This window comes from Ambystoma mexicanum, chromosome 4p (assembly GCF_040938575.1).
Source record: "Ambystoma mexicanum isolate Mex_15411 chromosome 4p, UKY_AmexF1_1, whole genome shotgun sequence".
Lineage (NCBI taxonomy): Eukaryota > Metazoa > Chordata > Amphibia > Caudata > Ambystomatidae > Ambystoma > Ambystoma mexicanum.
Genome location: NC_090927.1, coordinates 1,163,869,815 through 1,163,890,973, shown reverse-complemented (window position 1 = coordinate 1,163,890,973; position 21,159 = coordinate 1,163,869,815). Strand labels below are relative to the sequence as shown.

At 51.8% G+C, this 21,159-nt stretch overlaps 1 protein-coding gene across 17 annotated transcripts in view; it reads left to right on the top strand.

Moving 5' to 3' along the window:
• Positions 1-21,159, top strand: part of SYNE1 (spectrin repeat containing nuclear envelope protein 1) — a 1,651,720-nt gene that overhangs the window by 1,289,373 nt on the left and 341,188 nt on the right. For all 17 annotated transcript variants that reach the window (XM_069606781.1, XM_069606782.1, XM_069606785.1 and 14 more), the window contains one exon: positions 20,087-20,263. In XM_069606781.1, coding sequence (XP_069462882.1) covers positions 20,087-20,263 — 177 coding nt within the window. The remainder of the gene's footprint in view (positions 1-20,086; positions 20,264-21,159) is intronic.

Sequence of the window (21,159 nt, the reverse complement as noted above, 5' to 3'; positions counted from 1 at the left end):
TGGATTCACATGCTCATGAATATTCCCCGTCGTCAGGCTGGGAATCCTCGGTAAAGAAAAAATCAGTATCAGTTTCGTTTCTGATCTGTCTTTCGTAGTAGTAACCAATCACTGTTCTCTGTATCATACTGCCCTCTACCTAAGCCCCGCCTCTGGCAGCCATCTTCAGATTTTTACCGCACGTTCAAGTGTTGGGAGTCCTTGTGCTTAGCTCTCGAGCTTTTACTGCGTGTTTTGCGCTTTTTCAGGTGAATTTTCACATTTTTTCGGTTAATCGAGCCTCAAGCTCCACCGTTTCTACTCCCGTTAACGGCTACCCGTTGCAGGATTTTCCTACGCCCCTCAAGGGTGAAGATTTCGTCGAATCAACTTCTTGGAGTATTCCAGAAGATTCCCGGCCTACTTCGAGATGGCCCAGGATGCGAGTTCGTCGCCCGGACCCAAGCTGTTTCGCAGCTGCCCTGGATGCGGGCTACAGAATGTGTTTAAGGAAGACGAACATTCGCGATGCCTCTACTATCTTCATGGGGACAAGACTCATGTAGAGAAGGACTGCCAGTTCTGCAAGAACTTGTCGGAGCGGACCATGAGGGACCGTCGATCCCGTCTCGCAAGCTGGTTGGAGAAGGGCTCGACGGGTGAGAAGAAGAAGAAAGGGTCCGAGCGGGCTTCTAAGTCCTGTGCGGGCGCCCTGCCGACGGGGGCCCAACACCAGGCCAAGCGCCGCGAGTCCGCTGGCTCCGGGAGCGCCGAAAGGTCGGGCTCTTCGGTCGCCAGGCAGGGCGCACCTTCCCCGGCACCGTCAACCACGATCCAACGCTCCGGTTCGGGGAAGAGAAAGTCCGAGACCCCGGGTAAGCTTCGGGAGAAGCCCCGTCCGATCTCGGAAGAGGGGGAGCGGGGTGTCGCCCCTCCCCCGAAGGAGAGGGCCCGGGACGCACCTAAGGTGGTGAAGGCCCCTACCCAGCAGGCGAAGGCCTCTATCGAGACTATCGCGGCGACTCTGGCCAAGCCGGCAGAGACACCGCCAGCGGAGACCGCCTCCGGGACTAGAGTTTCCCTGCCGCCAAGGAGGGAATCCTCTTTTCAGCCCATCGTCGTGGCCGCCATGATGGAAGAAGCGAGGGGGGGCACGGTGCCCTCCTCGAGCTCGGAGTCAGCCTCGGAGGAGGAACTGACCGAGGCCGTGAGGAACCTCGAAGTCCAATTCGAGAAGGTTCGATCCCGTCAGGAAGATCCTCGGGAGATAACCGAGGAAGACGACGATGGTGAGGAAGAGCGGCCTTCCCTTCCGGCGCAGCCGGATCCTAGGCCTCAGGATGGCTTGGCGGCCATTTTGTCTGCTATCCAGTCCATATGCTCTGAGATAAGGACTAGATTCCCACGGCCCAGGCCGGAGGACCCGCAACCTGGCCCGTCGGGAAGTCCTCAGAACAAACGACGGAGGACCCAACCCTCTCCTCCGCTCGCCCCCGTAAGTCCTACAGTTCCCTCCTCATCCTCCCACGAGTCGGGAGATGACGGTGCGTTGGGCTCGACGACGGGTTCTGACGACGACGGAACGGGTCTCCCGTTTCCCGTCGCACGGGCCTCGCCGCCCGACGAGATTGGCTCATTCCACGCCATGATCGCCAGGGCGTCCGAATTGTTCCAGCTCTGCCCGGAGGAGCAGAGAAAGGAAGGTTTCCTCTATCAGCGCCGGGAGGCCAAGAGGAAGACGGTCATCGCGGTGCCCCTAATCGATGACATCTGGGAGGAGGGCCTGTCGGTTCTCAAGAACCCCTCCACGGCACCAGCCAAACGGGACCGGTACGAGAAGAAGTACCGGGTCCCCGAAACCGCTCCCCTGTGCCTCAGGGCCCAGCCAACGCCAGACTCGGTCGTCTCGGTGGCGGCGAAGAAGAAAGCGGCGGGGTCAGGAGCCTCGACGTCGAATTCCCCACCGGACGGCGAGGGAAAGAAGTTGGACGCCATGGGGCGGCGGGTCATTTCGTCGGCGGCGACGACGATCAAAGCGGCCAACGCCCTGGCGATCGTGGCCCGTTACGACAGGGAGCTCTGGTTTAAGCTGGCCCCCATATTGGACTTCCTGCCGGACGACAAGAGGTCCGAGGCCCTGGAAATACTGCAAGAGGGGGAGGTGGCGTCGGACCACGCCATAACGGTGGCAACCGATATTGCCGATATCGGTTTCCGCCAGCTGGGCAACGGAGTTTGCCTACGACGACGGGGTTGGCTCCGGGCGACCGACGTCCGTCAGGACGTCCAGACCAGGGTGTTGGACATACCGTTCGACGGCAGCAACTTGTTCGGGAAGGCGGTGGACGAATCCCTCCAAGCCATAAAAACGGAGACGGCACGCACCCTAGGAGCCCTTCAGCAACGACGGCCCTTTCGGAGCTCCGGAGGCAGACAGGGTGCCTCCAAGGGATCCAGCGGTGGCTCGTCGTCCTACCGCCAGGCGGCACGCTCCTCGTCTCAGGAGGCCTACAGGGGTCGCGGCAAGCAGGGAGCGTCTCGCCGCCGTCGGCAAGGTGGCCAGGGCGGCAAGGCCACCACCTCCAAGCAGGACTGAACCGGCCATGGTCTCGGGCCCCCACCGAAGCACCCCGGTGGGAGGCCAGCTGACGAACTTCGTCGGCGTGTGGAAGTCCATCTCCACCGACCGTTGGGTGCTGGATACCCTGGCAAGAGGACACTCTATCGAATTCCTGACAAAGTGCCCTCACGTTCCACCTGTGGCCAGGAACGAAAATCATGTCCCGCAACTGCTGTTGGAAGTACGGGCGATGCTCAGGAAAGGCGCCATCGAGCTTGTCCCGAAGAGGCTCCGGGACTCCGGGGTATACTCAAGGTACTTCCTCGTCAGGAAGAATACGGGCGGCTGGCGCCCCATCCTGGACCTTCGTCGTTTGAACAAATACATCAGATCACAGAAGTTCAGGATGGTCACCCTCCAGCACGTACTGGGACAGCTGGAGGAAGGCGACTTTTTATCGTCGTTGGACCTGGAGGATGCATACTTCCACGTTCCCATCCTCAAAAGTCACCGAAAGTTCCTCAGGTTCGTCGTCCCCGGACGCCACTACCAATTCAGAGCACTGCCTTTCGGATTGAAGTCGGCCCCCAGGGTCTTTACCAAGTGCCTAGCACCAGTGGCGGCGCGGCTGTGCCTGCAGGGGATTCACGTCTACCCCAACCTGGACGACTGGCTCATCCGCTCAAGGACGAGGGAACTTGCCGTCGAACACACTGCGAGGACCGTCCATCTACTCACAGACCTGGGATTCGCCATAAACTACCCAAAGTCCCACCTGGTGCCGTCGCAGGTGGCCCTGTTTCTGGGAGCGAAGCTCGATACAGTGAGGCGCCTGGCGGCCCCATCGGAAGAACGGACGAACGCCATTCTAGGCAAAGCCCAGCGCCTGCTTGCCACGGACGTGGCCAGGGTGAGGTCCATCAAGTCCCTCCTGGGGATGATGTCCTCTTGCATCTACCTGGTGCGCCTCTGCAGACTACGGATGCGCCCTCTTCAAGAATTTCTCGACGCCCGTTGGATGCAGGCGACGGGCACCTTCGAAGACAGGGTCCCCCTCAACGAGGTGTTCCGGCGGGCGATTCAGTGGTGGGGCGTTCGAGCGCACCTCTAGGCAGGCAAGGACTTTCAGACGCCGGCATACCAGGAGACGGTGACGACGGACGCCTCCCTGGAAGGATGGGGCGCCCACACCGGAGATCTCCACGCAAGAGGCCTCTGGCTCCCGGAGGAGAGGCTCCTGCACATCAACGTCCTGGAACTCCGAGCCGTGTTCTGGGCTCTCAAATCGTTCCTCCCGTCGCTCAAGGGCAAGGTGGTGCGGATCTTCACAGACAATACCACAACAATGTTTTACATACGGAAGCAGGGAGGCGCCAGATCCCCAGCCCTATGCAAGGAGGCACAGGATCTGTGGCACTGGGCGGTCGCCCAGGGGATGTTCCTGGTTCCCTTCCACCTGGCAGGAGAAAGAAACACCATCGCCGACTCGCTCAGCAGGGAGCTGCGCGCGTGTCACAAGTGGGAACTGTGCCAGGATCAGGTGGATCAACTCTTCCGACGATGGGGCAAACCCCAAATCGACCTGTTCGCGACGAACTCGAAGTGCAAGTGGTTCGCCAGCAGGTTTCCCCAGCCGAGAAGCATGGGCGATGCGTTCTCGTTCCCCTGGGACAGCCTATACCTGTATGCGTTCCCTCCGTTGCCGTTGCTGCTTCGACTCATCAGCCAGCTCAAGAGGTCCCGGTGCAGGATGATCCTCGGCGTGGCCGAGGCAGATCTGGTTCCCGGACCTTCTGGACTTGTCAACGTCCCCTCCCATCAAGCTGTCGGCGGACGCAGACCTTCTCTCCAGAGAAGGAGGCGCCATCCTCCATCACGACCCGGCGACGCTGAACCTGCAGGCTTGGCTCCTGCAGCGCTAGAGTTTGGAGGCTACGATATACCGGCCGATTGCAGAGAGGTTCTTGCAAAGGCCCGGGCGTCCTCGACTCTCAAATGCTACGGTCATAAGTGGAAGAGGTTCTCTATCTGGTGCCGAGCACAGAAGATCAACCCCCTACGGATTACGGCCCCTCAAGTGCTGCCGTACCTGCTATCGCTGGCAAAGGCTGGGCTGGCCCATGCCTCCATTAAGATTCATCTGGCGGCGATCTCCAGATATACCAGAACCACAGGACAGACGTCCCTGTGGTCCCATCGTCTGGTAAAAGAGTTTATGAAAGGACTGTTCCGGTCGTTCCCGCCGGTGAAGGCCCCGGCCCCGGCGTAGGAACTTAACATGGTGCTGACCAGGCTCATGGTGCACCCATTCGAGCCGATGCACTCCGCACCGATGAAGTTTGTGTCGTGGAAGACTGCGTTCCTGGTGGCCATTACCTCCGCACGACGAGTGGGAGAGATCCAGGCCCTCTCCTGCAAAGCACCGTACTTGACTTTCCATGCCTCGAGGGTGGTGCTTAGGACGCACCCCTCCTTTATGCCCAAGGTGCCGTCGGACTTCCATCTTAACGAGCCCTTGGTGTTACCTGTTTTCTTCCCGTCTCCTTCGTCGCCGGCCGAGAGGACTTTGCACTCGCTGGATGTGGCTAGACCGCTGAAGTTCTACGTGGACCGCACGAAGAGTTTCCGGAGGACATCACAGCTGTTCGTGAACTTTGGACCTGTGAATCAAGGGAAGGCTCTCTCGAAGTCTTCTATTTCCAGATGGCTCTCCGGCTGCATCATGCACTGTCACCGGTTGGCTAACCGACCGCTGCCAGGCCGTCTGAGAGCCCATTCGACCAGAGCGATCGCTGCTACTACGGCGTTCTTATCTGGTGTGCCCCTGCTGGACATCTGCAGGGCTGCTACGTGGAGGTCGACGCACACCTTCACGAGATTCTACTGCGACGATCGGGATTCCAGGGAGGAGTCCAGGGTCGGCCAAGCAGTGCTGCGCAACCTGTTCGCTTAAGGTGAGCCTGGTGAGGAGGTAAGAGATGGTTAATGTTGAGTTTTTTGTATTGCTTAATGTTGAGCCTTTTGCCACCCCCGGTGGTTGTGCATGTGTGTACTGCTATTTATTCTTATATTCATGAGCATGTGAATCCATGCCAGACCCCATGCTGGAGAAGGAACAAGTTACTTACCTGTAACTGTTGTTCTCCAGCATGGGTCTGGCATGGATTCACATGCGAACCCTCCTGCCTACCCCTCTTCGGCTCTTCACTTGGTCATACTGCCACTTCACGTGCTACCAAATCTGAAGATGGCTGCCAGAGGCGGGGCTTAGGTAGAGGGCAGTCATTGGCTGTGGTCAGTATGACGCAGAGATCAGTGATTGGTTACTACTACGAAAGACAGATCAGAAACGAAACTGATACTGATTTTTTCTTTACCGAGGATTCCCAGCCTGACGACGGGGAATATTCATGAGCATGTGTATCCATGCCAGACCCATGCTGGAGAACAACAGTTACAGGTAAGTAACCTGTTCCTTCCTTGTAATGAATGGAGGCCATTTATTATTTCCAGAGTTAAGTTTACAGGTGGCTCGTGTGCCCAATCAGTATTAACATGTTTTAAACCTACTAAGCCACTTCTTTCCTTTTTCAAAATGTTTATTCAAGAAGAAAACTGAAAATTCTGACAAAATAACACTTTTATAATCAGGCCACTGACCAGATAGACAAAAACTGGGATTGAGACTGAATGGGATGCTTGGTAAATTGATTGAGACGTCAGGGTGGATCCATGGAGCCGTGCAAACACCAGCACTCCACTAGATCTGAAAATGCATGCAGCCCTGGCAGCGGCCTGCTGAGTGTGCTGCTGGAAAGTATTGATGTCATTTGGTGGTCCCAAGGTCTCCCTTGCTACCCCTGAGGTCTCCCTTGCTACCCCTATGGTCTCCCTTGCTACCCCTAAAAAATGTATTTATTGTTTTTACTTTTTTTTTTTATTGAAGCTCCTGGTCTGAGGCCAGCGCCATGTGGCTCTTTGCTTATTTAGTGTGTTCTTAAACACCTTAAATTCACAATGTAGGCACACACTTCCAAAAAGCATTTAGAGTAGAGTAAGCATCTGTTTCGGACTGTGTATTTTGCTTTTTCGTAAGTTGCAGTTATAGCATGTTTTTTTGTGCCGTTGGGTCTGTTATGATCATCACAAGACATTCCATCCCTGTGTCCCCGCCACTTGACAAAATCCTTGTGCCTAAAAGCGTGCGTACAGTGTAGATGTGTGTGTGATCTGCAGGTTGCAGGTTCGAATCCCAGCAAGGCCAAATTAGCCTTTCATCCTTCTGAGGTTGATAAATGAGTACCAACACAGGTTGGGTGATATATGTATATTTGTTCTATATGAAACACTTAAGCATTAGTGCTATATAATAACACATCATTATCAATTGGCCTTAACGTCTGTTTGCATTCTAAGTAATTTGGTAATATGAGCCTATACACACTGATATTATCGATGCATATGGTGATCCATTCTTGTATGAAATGTGTATCACATTACAGTGATATCGTAACCATATTTTCCGTAGTGTACTTAGGAACAATGCCATGTGATGCCACTTCCTGTTTTGTCAAGGGGTGAAAGGTTGTGTTCCATCGCTTCTTTGGATGTCACTTCGGGGTGGAGTCAAATGGCATCACTTCCTGTGATGTCATCAGAGGTCAAGGGTCATGTGATGTCACTTCTGCTACCCCTGGCACTTTGGCGAAATGACAACCTCGAGCTATGAAGCCCCTGGATGTCCCTCCCCATGGGACACCTCACCAACATTCAGATTTGTAGAATGCCTTCAACAGCCTTAAAGCAGCAGTGAAAGCCATAATTCTGACCAGCGCGGTGCTTACGGATTGCTTTCAGGTGGAGAAAGAAAGACGTCACTGTTCATCCCATTCCTGCTTCTCTTTACTTTAGCTATGCTTTGGGGCAGTCGGGGAGGAATGCGAAGTTTGCCTTATGCAGAAGATATGATTTAACATTGATGTGAGACCTGTCAGCTGCAAGAGCACCGTTAATGACTGTCTCATTACGAGGTTGGCTCTAACTCACTGATGCCACCGGCGTGTTGCCGCCAACCCCATAACACTGTTTCCGCCGCCTGGGATCCTGGTGCCACCGTGACATTACAAGTTCCGGCGGCCTGGGATATCAGACGGCAGAAAATGTTGTGCCCCATTCCTGTGGAGTCCCATAGGACCATGGGAAAGGGTGCACGGAAGCACCGGCACCGTTGTCAGCGGTGCCTGTGCTTCCATGGCAACCCTCCCTACGGGATTCGATGTGCCCGGCAGGTCAGACCAGTCGGGCGCATCTGCTGCGGTTCCGGGCAGGTAGACTAAGATACAACATGGAAAATCAGATGCTCTTCCATTCTCCAAAACGTGCTTTAACTGGCATTTCAAGAGTTGGGGCCTCATTACGAGGTCAGCGGTAACCCGCCGGTGCCATCTCCGGTTTGCCACCGACCCCAAAACACTGTTTCCCGCACCTGACTTTGCGGTGCCACTGGGACATTACTAGTCCCGGCGGCACAGGAAGTCGGGCATCGGATTTGGTAAGTGGAAGCACAGTTGCTAACAGTGCCGGTGCTTCCCTGACATCTCTGCCTACCGGAGCTGTTGCGCCCAGCAGAGTCAGACCTACTGGGGGCGCAATGGCCCCTGCAGGCAGACTTGTAGTGTGGTGGTCCGGAACCAAGGGTGCTGGTAAGCTTACCGGCAGACTAAGATACACAGGGGGAAAATCAGATGCTTTTCCAATCTCCAAAACGTGCTTTAGGTGGCCTTTCAAGAGTTGTTCTCAAATTTCAGGGTGAATAGTTAAAAAGTAATGTCTGATAATGAGAAAAAATTGTTGGTGAACATGAGTCACCCTTCATAGGAACAGACCTGACCTAATAAGGTGGAGAGACTCATTTTGCCTCAGTGAGCTACGCGGTGAGTCCTTCAGCCCCCGCACCAGTGCAGCTTCTGATAAGGCCCACCAGTGCACATCACATGTGCTCGAGGGACAGCAGCGTGATAGGGTATTTTCGAATCCGTACCTTTTCAGAGATGACGGCTTTCCGGCCGTTGTGAGAACGGGCTACTTCACGCTGCATCTCACGTTCAAACCAATTAAAGCTGCACCCTAACAATTCAAAGTAGTTGCCTTTGCCTGTATGTTGCACACTGATCTCCGCCGTAGGCACTGGCCCGCTGAGCTTTCCTACTTAGCTGGGTGATGCTCGTCGAGGCTGGTACTGCTAGGACTGACCTGGGGCAGACCAGTCACACAGAAGTCTTAATTTACCTCCAGCCCTACATGCTCCTGGGCAGATACGCCTCTTACTGCCTCATAACTGACTGGCGCTGATGGTAGCGTCCCAGGGAGGTGGACGCTTTGCCTACCTGCATGCAGACCTGGGGCAGCGCCAGTCACACCGCTGGCAAGCGCCAAGGAGGCATGATGAAGGTGTTGCATGTTGGAAAGCATGCGGACCCCAAGCCTGGCACACACGTGTCTTGCAGCGTTGCAACCTATGCTCTCGATCGCAAATAATGAACGCTCTTCAACGCCACAGTGACTATTTCTTGCATGCAAGCCTGCGGCCGAGCCACTGTTATCAGCTGTTTGCATGCGGCGTGAACCCTGATATTTCTCTGCAGTCCTATAATTATTATTCTTTATTTGTTTGTGATTCTAAAAACATCTTAACAATAAATTATAATACATTGCTTTAACAATGTAACATATCATTTATACATACGTTTAATACATAAGTGATTAGCCTGAGACTTGGCGAATACAAACTTAATAAAACTGTTTAAATAAATAAACAATGTAAGTCCTTAGGGTACAAACGAGTGCAGGTGGACTACAAATGTAAAATAGAATTTTAAGTCTGGCTAAATCTGTACATTAAAAGTTTAAAATCATCTCAATCAATATTTGTAATATTTAAAATTCATAAACTTCCTATTGCAATTATTTCAATTTCAAAATTAATTATTCAGGGAGTGCTTCTTCGGATGCAGAGTGACAGAGCTGTGATCAAGTGGAGTAGAGATACAGACCAGGCGACCAATGATTGCAGCCAGTCGAGGGCATTATGTCTGGTTGTCAACCCACAAGTAAACAAGGAAGCAGCATGCAGCATACAGGGAGTTTAGTTAACCCCTTAAGTGCCAGCCTATTATGCAAGTCTATGCAAAAAAGACGAGCATACTCGTCCTCAAATATGCGTATTGATGAGATGGAGTGCGCTGAACCTTGTGGATCTAGCAAACGTAAACTGCCTGTCATGCTCCTAAATGACTAAGATGAGTTATCACATGGCGGCCCCCCCAAAAGCTACAGTGACCTCGATTACGGAAATTGCCCCATGTACGTTGAATGTTTTCCGCTCTGCAATTTAGCTGACTGATTTGTGCACATTGCACGATGGGAAGTCCTGGCTCGCCGCCGCACGTGCGTGTAAGGGTAGCCGCTTCCTTCCCGGGGTTCTAGCCTGTGGCCCTCACGATGGCCACTTCTGCGGGAGGCGTGCAACCCACCGCGCACTGCTGGGAAGACGAGGGATGTCGCAGAATCACTGCTACGGTTTAGTTTAAACAGGAATAGCTTCCCATAATTTGTATTGTATTACTGATCAACATGCTCTTTTACAATTTACATAGAAAATAAGTAACACAATTATAACACATCCTAAACTAATACGTTTTATTTAATGACTGGCATTCTACTATCAACTGATAATCATTGATAGTTGTACACAATAAGTGAGTTGTTGTCCCCATCATCGTAAGAGCGTACTCCTCCAAGTAGCCATTCCTCGCAGACTCCTTACCTTGACAGTATACTAATGGACACCTTATTGTTTCAACTGCGGTATTACGTAGTCGGCAAGTTCGCTGTTTGCGGGGTGGTTTCATCCAAACCCACATTGGTCCACTTTGGGCAGTAGATGAAATGTCATGATAGCACAGGGGCAACGCGCTGGTCTTGGGAGCAAGACAGCGCAGAGCAACAGAGGTTCGCATCCCGGATCCGTGCTTAGAAAACGAACTCAGGTATGGTATAAGGCGCGTTATAAAAAAATAAAAAGTAGGTGGGTTGCTCTGATAGGAATTCGTCTTCGATATCTCCATATTGGCCCCTAAAAAAAAAGTAGCAAAAAATTTGGTGGGGTACATGTGTCCCGACATTTGAAAGTCTCGTTTCCTGCTGGTCTGCCAGACACTGGCAAGCGTTACAAGGGGCCCGCGCATGAGTAGCTCCAAGGGGAAAGAGGGTCGCAGTTGTCACAGCCTCAGAGTTAGTTTGCAACATTGATGGCACATGCACATGAAAATGATTAAATCGGGAAGAATCGCAAGCACGTGCACTTCCGCACCAGGGATGGATCCATCATCCAAGGTCAAAAAAGTTTTATTATCATAAGCATCAAGCTCGCTGTTATTGGTGTGTGTTGCTGCTACAATCTGAATAATTATATGATATGATGTGGCATTTATAACACACCTATACACAAGTGTTTCAAGGCACGACGAGGCAAGGGAGGGGGAACAGAGGGAAGACAGAGACAACGATTTTACTAGGCAAAGTGTCATTCAAATCGCGCAAGTGCAAGGGAAGGGGGAAGAAGAAAAGTGCAAGGGGGAAGGGAAAGTGCAGTTTTTGATTGATATTTTATTTCTATCGCGCTCGTACACAAGTGTTTCAGAGCGCGACAAGGCAAGGGAGGGGAACAGGAGAGAACAAAACAGCGATCTTACTAGGCCCAGTGACATTGAGAACGTGCAAGTGCATGGGAGAGGGGGGAGGGGAAAAGTGCATGGAAGGGGGAGAGGTAGAAAGTGCGAAGCAGAGGAGAAACAGATAAATAACAATAAATAAATAATAAAGGCAACAAACAGTGGTAATGCAGCCAGCAATTTGCAAGTGCTAGGTTTAAGGCAGCAGACAGGGTAGGTCTGATAAGTGCAGGAAGAAAAAGGGGGGGCTGTATGGGTACAGATACAGACCCCAGTGCAAGGGGTGGCCCGGAGGCAGTGCGGGAGGGTGGCAGGATGAGCAGGTACCTGGGCCCAAAGGACAGAGGGTGGCCAGGTGCATGGTGCCAAGAGAGAACAGATCAGCAGAGGAGAGGGGGAGCGAAGGCAGAAGAAAAGAGGAAGGTCTTGAGGCGCTTCTGGAACTGGAGATGGTTCTCCTCAAGTTTTAGAGTGGCAGGGAGGCTGTTCCAGAGGGAGGCCCCAGCCGAAGACCGAGATCTACCCCAGCTCGTTTCTTAGAAAAACGACTAACCCTGAGGGAATTGGAGGTAGAGGAGCGAAGAGCTCGAGAGAGGAGGTATTTGCGGAGGGATAGCTGAAGGTATTTTGGACCCAGACACCAGAAAGCCTTGTGGACAATGCAGAGGGTTTTAAATTTAATCCGTGCATCCACTGGGAGCCAGTGGAGAGATTTCAGAGCTGGAGAGATACGATCCCAGGGCTCGAGGCCAAGGACAAATCTCGCAGTCCTGTTCTGGATTAGTTGCAGAGGGCAGAGAGTAGAGGCAGGTAGATTTAGAAAGAGGCTGTTACAATAGTCCAAGCTAGAGAGAACCAGAGCTTGGGATACCATGAGCTTCTGGGGGAAGGAGAGGAAAGGCAGAGTACCTCTGAGGAGGTGCAGTCGGAAATTTGACTTTTTAGAGACCTCAGAGATGTGGGCGGAGAAGGAAAGGGAGGAGTCAAAGATGACCCCGAGGTTCTTAGCCTCGCAGGTGGGGTTAGGAGGAGGGCCAAGGGAGGCCGGCCAGAGAGTGAGGGGAAAGGATGGTGAAGGTGTGCCGATGAGGAGGATCTCCGTCTTGCTGGCATTCAGACAAAGATCATTGGCAGCACACCAATCTTGAATGGCAGTTAGGCAATCAGAGATGAGAGAGCGAGAGCAGGTGGCAGAGGGCAGCCTGAAAATGAGTTAGTGTCGTCCGCGTAGCACTGGAAATTTGAGCAGAAAATGGCAATGCAGTGGGCGAGAGTTGCCAGGTATTGGTTCAAAAGCCAGGGCGAGAGGTTAGACCCCTGGGGAACGCCACAGGTAGAGAGGAAGATAGATGAAAGGAAGGACCCAAGTTGTACCTGGGAGGGTCGTCGATCTGAGAGGAAAGAGGTCAGCCAGGCCAGAGCCTGATCAGTGATACCCAGGTTTTCACGGAGACGGTTGAGCAGGGTGGTATGGTTGACCGTGTCGAAGGCAGAAGAGAGACCGAGGAGGATGAGGACAGAGGGAATGTTAGAGTCAAGGTTGGAGAGCAGATCTTCACGGATGTTCAGGAGAGCAGTTTCCGTGCTTCTGGCAGCTCTGAAGCCAGACTGCTGGTCATGGAGACGGCCAACAGAATTGGAATGAAGGTTAAGCTGAGAGATGGCCAACTTTTCCAGGAGTTTGCCAAGAAAGGGAGTAATGGAAATTGGGCGATAGTTAGCTGGACAAGAATGATCAGCTGTGGGTTTCTTGAGAAGAGGATGCACAAAGGAGTGCTTCAGAGGGGAGGGGAAGGATCCAGAGGCAAAGGAGTGGTTGCAAAAATCAGCAAGGGCCGGAGCGAGGGTGTCAATGTGGTCCTTGATGGTTTTAGAGGAACAGGGATGAACCTATTTTGAAGGACGAGAAGGATGATGGGAGGGTGGCTAAAGGAGGGTCAGCAAGCACAGGTGGAGAGGGAAGAGGAGGGGTGTGGGTGGAGAGGGTGGACAGGATGTCCTTGGTTTTTTAAATGAAGTGAGAGGCAAGGGTATTGCAAAGAGCCTGGGAGGCAACAGGAGGGGGTAGAGACTGCAGCAGGGTTGGCCAGCTCCTTGCAGATTTTAAAGAGTTTGGGCGAGTTGTTAGATGCGGCAGAGACGAGCTTGAATGTGGACTCTCTTCTTGGTGAGGACAGAGATTCGGTATTGCCTTTGTAGCAGGCGACAGGCCAATTTGTCAGAGGATGAACAGGAAGACCTCCATTTCCTCTCAGCTGCCCTACACTTACGTTTAAGTGTAGCTAGGTCAGAGTCATACCAGGAATTGCACTTGGCTTTGGACTTCAAACAGATTCTCATGACAGGGGCAAGAACATCAAGCGTATCAGAAATTGAAGAGTAGAGCAGAGACATGGCTGTGTCAGGATGTGAGACAGCAAAAGGTGGAGGGGGGGAGAGGAAGTGGTGGCAAAAGCCTCAACTGACACACGCTTCATGGGCCGGATGTCCGAGAAGGTAGGCGGCAGTGTTGGGGTAGGCTTGGCTTGGGGGGAAGAGAGGGGGAGATGAGATAAGATGAGAGGAGGGAGTGATCGCTCCAGGAGAGAGGAGTGGTCAGAGGAATGGAGAGGGGGAGGTCAGAGGAGATCAAGACATCCAGTGTGTGCCCTGCAGAGTGAGTCGGGCCAGAGGGGAGGATGGACAGGGAGTCGCAAAGGTCACGGAAGAGTACAGAGGAGGAGCAAGGAGAGTCTAAATGTATATTTAGGTCACGGAGGAGGAGGAGGAGGAGGAGTTGAGTGGTAGAGGCCAGGAGGGAGGAGGAGAGGTCTGCCCACTCAGAGAGAAATGACGTGATTTGACCAGGAGGCCGGTAGATGGTAACCACAGTAAGAGAATAGGTAGGCGAGAGAGAAAGCCTACAGACAAGGCATTCAAAAGAGGAGTAGGTCTGAGTGGGAATGATAGAGGCAGGAATCCACTCTGGAAATATCAGGGCTAACCCCCCCAACGGACCGGGAGGATCTGGGTGCTGAGAGGATCTTGTAGCCATCAGGGAGGAGAGTGTCAAAGCTTGTGACAGAGCTGGCCGTGAACCATGTCTCAGTAAGACCAAGGACATCAAGGTCTTCTTCAAGGAGGTGGCAGATGTCAGAGGAGTGTTTGACGGCAGAGCGAGAGTTGAGAGTGGCAATATGAAGAAGGGTGCCAGCCTTAAAGACCTTCCGGGGAGGGGTACAAATCAGAGGTATGCCCTGCGGAGGAGAAAGAGCCCTAGGAGGGGCAGAGGAGGAGGAGGAGGAGGAGGAGGAGAGAGAGGGCAAGGTAGCCAAGGGGGGGAGAGGAGGGGACAGCAGGAGATGAGAGGAAATTGATGAGGCTAGGGAAGCGCCTATCAAAGAGGAGGAGATTGGCCTGAGGGCCTTGGACCATGACAGTGCCATTTAGGTAGACATTAATGATGACTTTAGAGGAGTCGAAGGAAGCCATGAGAACTTCCCAGCGAGTGCCACCATTAATGAGAGAGGAGGAGATAGGGCAGAGCACAGAGACCATATGAGGAGTCCATAGATCTGGCGATGGAACGACAAAGAGGATGTCGGTAAGAGTCTGTCTGGCGGAAGCATTGGAGTAGGTGTCGGCGATAGGACGACCAGGATTAGAGGCCAAGATATCCTTTTTGAACTTCTTCCTACCAGACTTAGTGAGAAGGGAAGGATAGTCAATGGAGAAGCAGTTGGAGAAAATAGGAGAAACAGAAAGCGCCATTGAAGTGGAAGTAAGGAGAGGATGGAAATACTGGGGGGCTAAGGCAGGTAGGTGTGAGACAAAAGAGAGTGGCGAGGTCACCGGGCTGGCAAGTTACAGAGAAGAAACAGTATACAAGCAAAATACAGAGAATTTCGCAATGGGCAGCAAGATTTGACTTTTTAGCACAAAGCAAAAACAGCAAGATTTGACTTTTTCAATCTTGGAATCGGATGTTAGCAAAGGGTTTTAGGAAGCACTTCGCAGCAGGATGACAACATGGGAGTAACAAGCCGAAAGAACAGTGATAGTCAAAGGCAGTAGAAGTGAGTCCATAAGGAGGGAATTCACCCATAGTTCTGGAGGTGGCAAAGTCAAGGCAGTCCGGATTTCTTAGAGGAGTGAGGTGGCAACATCATTGTGGTTAAGGTGCAGGGAGGACTCCAATTAGAGTTCCGGAAGAGGACAGGGAGCAGACAGGGGCCTTAGGAGTGGGCCTTTGCTGAGAGGGCCGGCTGAAGCCTGCCGGTCCCTGATTGGATGGAAGAAAACACTCAGCAACCAATGGGAGTGCAGCACAGGGAGAGGTGATTCAGCACAGCCTGCCTACACAACAAAGAAAACCACGGCGGCTAAAAACAGTCAAATAAGCAGCAATAGTAGGAAAACAAAATAGCAACGCAGTTCCAGGTATTAAAAAGCTCAAAAAATGGCTGCACGATGAAAATGCCAAATAAAACAGTCGTTTCCAACAATATTATGTAAAGTTCCGATATTTTTCTTTTTCTTCTTTTTTTTCAAATTTCGATTTTTCAGGTTCAATAATTCCCCTGGAGGTGCAGTAATGCACAGAAAGTGCACCTACCTAATGGAATGGTCAGCAGCCAGGCACAAACTCCACACGTGCAGGAGAACAACAGATGGCCAGGAGGGTGTAAACAGGACCTCACTCCCAGTGAGAAGCAGAGGAAAGAGTGCATGGAATAATAGAATAACAAGATAAATAAAAGAGCAGCCAGCAGGTGGCAAGTGCAGGGTGAGTGCAGACATAACTGCTGGTGGGGGGACTTTAGGGATACAGAAAACAGTCCCCAGGTGCAGGGGTTGCCAGGGATGCAGCTCAGGCGTGCATCTGGCAAGCCTAGGGTCCGAGATCAGATGGGTGGCCAGGTAACCAGTGCAGTCTCAGTAACAGCCAGGCCTTTAGCAGGGGAGGGGGGGAGAGAAAGCAGAAGCAAAGAGGAGGGTTTTCAGGTGCTTCCGGAACTGAAGATGGTTCTCCTCAAATTTCAGGGAGGCTGTTCCAGAGGGAGGCCCCAGCCGAAGAGAGATATCTACCACCAACTCGTTGCTTGGAAACGCGACTGACCCTGAGGGAGTTGGAGGCGGATAAGTGAAGAGCTTGAGAGGGAAAATATCTAGGAAGAGAGAGTTGAAGGTATTGAGGCCCCAGACCCCAGAAGGCCTGACGATGCAGAGGGTTTTGAACTTAATCCTCGCAGCCACTGGAGCCAGTGCAGAGATTTCAGTCCTGGAGAGATAGGATCCCTGGGCTGGAGGCCAAGGACAAGTCTCGCAGTCCTGTTCTGGATGAGTTGCAGAGGGCGTAGAGTAGAAGCAGGCAGATTTTGAAAGAGGCTGTTGCAATAGTCCAGCCTAGAGAGAACCAGAGCTCTAGAGACAGTGAGGTTCTAGTGGAAGGAGAGGAAAGGAAGAATACCTCTGAGGAGGTGCAGCTGGTAGTGTGACTTCTTAGAGACGTCAGATATGTGAGGCGAGAAAGAGAGTGTGGAGTCGAAGATGACCCTGAGGTTTTTAGCCTTGCAGGTGGGAGCAGGAAGAGGGCCAAGAGAGGCCGGCCAGAGAGCTACAGGAAAGGAGGGAGTGGGTGTGCCGATGAGGAGAATCTGCCTTGCTGGCATTAAGGCAGAGGTCATTGGCGGCACACCACTCCTGGATAGAGAACAGACAGTCAGAGATGAGGGACGGTGAAGAGGTGGCCGAAGGTAGCCTAAAAATGAGCTGAGTGTCATCCGCATAGCACTGAAAGTAGGGGCAGAGAGCGGCAATGCGGTGGGCAAGGAGTGCCAGGTATTGGTTGAACAGCCAGGGAGAGAGGTTAGACCCCTGGGGGACACCACAGGTAGAGAAGAAGATAGCAGAGATGAAGGATCAAGTTGGACCTGGGAGGGTCGGTCAGAGAGGAAGGAAGTCGGCCATGCCAGGGCCTGACCGGTGATACCTAGGTTATCATGGAGACAATTAAGCAGGATGGCATGGTTGACGGTGTCAAAGGCAGAAGAGAGATCAAGCAAGATGAGGACACGGGGTGTTGGAGTCAAGGTTGGAGAGCAGGTCTTCACGGATGTTGAGGAGAGCAGTTTCGGTGTGTCTGGCAGCTCTGAAGCCAGACTGATGTTCATGAAGACAACCAACAGATTCAGTGAGGAGATTAAGCTGGGAGATGGGCAGTTTCTCCAGGAGCTTGCCCAGGAAGGGAGTGATGGAGATTGGGCGATAGTTAACCGGGCAGGAGGGGTCAGCAGAGGATTTCTTAAGAAGAGGGTGCACAAGGGAGTGCTTCAGGGGGGATGGGAAGACTCCAGTGGCAAAGGAGTGGTTGCAGAAGTCAGCCAGGGCAGGGGCAAGGGTGTCAATGTGGCCCTTGATGGTTTTGGAGGAACAGGGGTGAACCTGTTTTGACAAGACTTTCATAGATCGGACTTGTCTAGAAACCTTGTCTGCAGAGAAAAGGGGAAAGGCAGAGAAGGAGGGAGGGGGGGTGGCTGCAGAAGGGCCAGAAGAAGAGCATGAATAGAGGGAGGGAGGGGAGAGGAGGAGAGTGAGGCCAGGATGTCTTGAGTTTTAGAGATGAAGTGAGACGCCAGTGCCGTGCAGGGGGCCTGGGAAGGGACAGGAGAGGTAGAGACTGCGGCAGGATTGGCCAGTTCCTTGCAGAGTTCAGCCGAGTTGTTAGATGGCGCAGAGATGCGGGCTTGGATATGAGCTCTCTTCTTGGTGAGGACAGAGAGCCGGTATTGCCTTTGGAGCAGGCAGCAGGCCAGTTTGTCAGAGGATGTACAAGAAGCACGCAGTTTCCTCTCGGCCACCCTGCACTTGCGTTTAAGGGTGACGTGGTCCGAGTCGTACCAGGAGTTGCACTTGTCTTTGGGCTTCAGGCGGATCCTCATGACAGGGGCAAGGATATCAAGAGTATCCGATATAGCAGAGTGGATCGTGAAGAGGGCTGTGTCAGGGTGAGAGTCAGCCAAAGGGCAAGCGGGGGGTGAGAAAGTGGCGGCGAAAGCCTAAACTAATACGCGCTTCATGGGTTGGATGACCAAGAAGGTGGGTGGCAGTGATGTAAGTGGCTTGGCCTGTGAGGTAGAGAGGGTGAGATGGGAGGAAAGGAGAAAGTGATCACTCCAGGAGAGGGGAGTGGTGAGAGGGACAGAAAGGGGAAGGTCTGAGGAGATCAGAACATCCAGAGTGTGCCTTGTAGAGTGAGTTGGGCCAGAGGGGAGAAAAGTGAGGGAGAGAGAGTCGCAGAGGTCGCGAAAGAGTCCAGAGGAAGGACAGGAAACATCCAGGTGGATGTTGAAGTCTCCAAGAAGGAGGAGTTGAGTGGTCGAGGCCAGGAGTGAAGAGGAGAGGTCCGCCCACTCAGAGAGGAAGGAGGAAATCTGACCAGGTGGCCGATAGATAGTAGCCACAATAAGGGAATGGCTAGGAGAGAGAGAGCCTACAGACGAGGCATTCAAAAGAGGAGTAGGCCTGCGTAGGAATGACAGAGGCAGGAATCCACTCTGGGAAGATCAGGGCTACACCCCATCCGTAGCGGATGGACCTGGACGCAGAGAGGATCTTTTAGCTGTCTGGGAGGAGTGTGTCAAAGCTTGTGACAGAGCTATATAATAATAATAATGACAATACAACTTTGAATTGCACACATAATACATGCCGTTTTAATGGTAATACGATTACCAATAACACAGTAATGATAATGCTGCTGTTAATAATTGTGCTACGAATAGGTGTGTATGCATTGCAATGCGGTTTGTCTTGTTGCACTGAATAGCTGGTGTTAATGCTCTTTTTAACTTGACTTGAAACTATTCTAAAGAGCTATGTGGTATGCACATTGAGCCACTGAGCTATCTAAGTGTCTGGCCCTGTTCGCTTGTTGTATACAGATGTATACAGATGTCTGCAGCTGTCGATCCACTTGTTAATCCAACCTATTAAAGGAACAGTGGTGTGTTCTGCACAGCGACAACGGATGGAAACCACTAAGCGAACAGACTTGGCTACCCTCCATTTGCAGAGAAATGGATGCGACGACAGAGCCATCTCTCTGGTTAAAGTACTGTCAGTAACATAGATAGCAAGTGGATTTCCCCCTGTCTCAAACAACCCTCAGTAATGTCTCGGGTTCAATTAATTCTCACTATTGACACCGATATAAAAAACACTGGCCCTTAGGATTAAATATCCAATGTCAATAAATACAGCTGTGCTATTCCGTGCTGTCCACTTCAGACGAAGCAGGCAAAATGTTTGTTTGAAATACGTGCCCAGATTGATTGGCTTGGCCAGTGTCTGTGGCTAGCTAGATATCATTCTAATTCGAGGGGAAGTAGTTAATCTCGGAGAAGCTTTTCTGGAAAGTAGTGTTACATTTTGAGCACGAGTTTGCTTTAATATTTGATCAATCCAGAGGCTTATCCTCGGTTGTCAGATTCACCCTGCACTGTTTCCCCATCACTGTGCGCTAACCAATTGTTGAGAATTGTTTTAAGGGAGGAGTGTATGTAAAATGTGTCTGCCCTCACCCCACGGCATCCCTCATGAATTCTGCCCCACTTGCATTACTGCCTACTAACTAGAAACATATCTGTGTGGTTTGTTCCTGTGCTGGCCAGGTTGTTATGTGCAGAACTGTTCACATATTTTTTGTGTTAAACTCTCATGAAACAATATTAACGTATCTGTGAAATGGCCGTATAACTCTAGTTGAGCAATGCATGTATTGTATCAAGAGTACTGAAGGTAATTATGGTTTTATGTTCCCTCTGACCCCCCCCAGGGCTTCAAGATCGACGTGAACTGTAAGCAGTTGACCGTAGACTTTGTGAACCAGTCCGTGCTACAGATCAGCAGTCAGGATGTGGAGAGCAAGCGCAGCGACAAGACAGACTTTGCAGAGCAACTCGGCGCCATGAACCGCCGCTGGCAGATCCTGCAGAGCCTGATCACTGAGAAGGTGGGCCACATGTTTAATTCTCTATGGTAGGGTGTCTGCAACATTTGGCTCTCCAGATGTTTTAGACTAAAACTCCCACACACCATAAGAAAGCCTACTCAATGGTGAGCGATCATGGCTATCGTAGCCCATAACGGCTGTAGACCCACAGGTTGCAGACATTTGTACTATGGGGAACGCCAAAGCTTGAGCCAGCCTGGAAAAGGGTTGCGTCTAAGGGAAGTAGCGGATCCTAGCACTGTGCAGCCCAAGTCCTCAGGTCTCTGCTGAGGTCCTTTAAAATGTGACACAAGGCACTGTTTCTCAGTTAATTCCGGAGCAGCTTGTATGCAGGCTCATTCTGGTCTTTATTGTCCTCATTGTCCTGCAGATGTATCAGTCGCCAAGGGCGAGTGATCAGATGGATTCCCATGCTTGCCTGCCAATTGGTAGGTTTCATTATAAGGTCCCAGCTTACCTGGCCTCCGGAGATTGAAGATGTATCCACTAACCCTTACTGGACTGCACAGACTGAGGATTTAAAAATGTACTTCAGGCTGGACACCCCTGTGGAGAAAGGCGAATTGCACAAGGCGTTGGGTCTACCCTTGGAATCTGCTCTCTGGCATCTTTCATCCGGTGTCTGCTGATCTGTGGAAACACAAACACACCTTTAGTGTCCGCTCAGTTCTTTTTCTAGAAACCAAACTTTTTCCCACTTCCTGAATCTTCCTTTAACTGGATGCCTTTGTTAAGCGACTGAAGGCTGGTTAACTTCAGTTGTGTCTTCTCAGATTACAGTCCAAGGAGTATCAAGTTATTCTGCTTTCTGATGCTCTTGGAGGTTTCTTTTTTTGAGCATCGCTTCTTTATTTATTCACAAAAACCTGTCTTAAAATAGCATCTGCGCATTTATG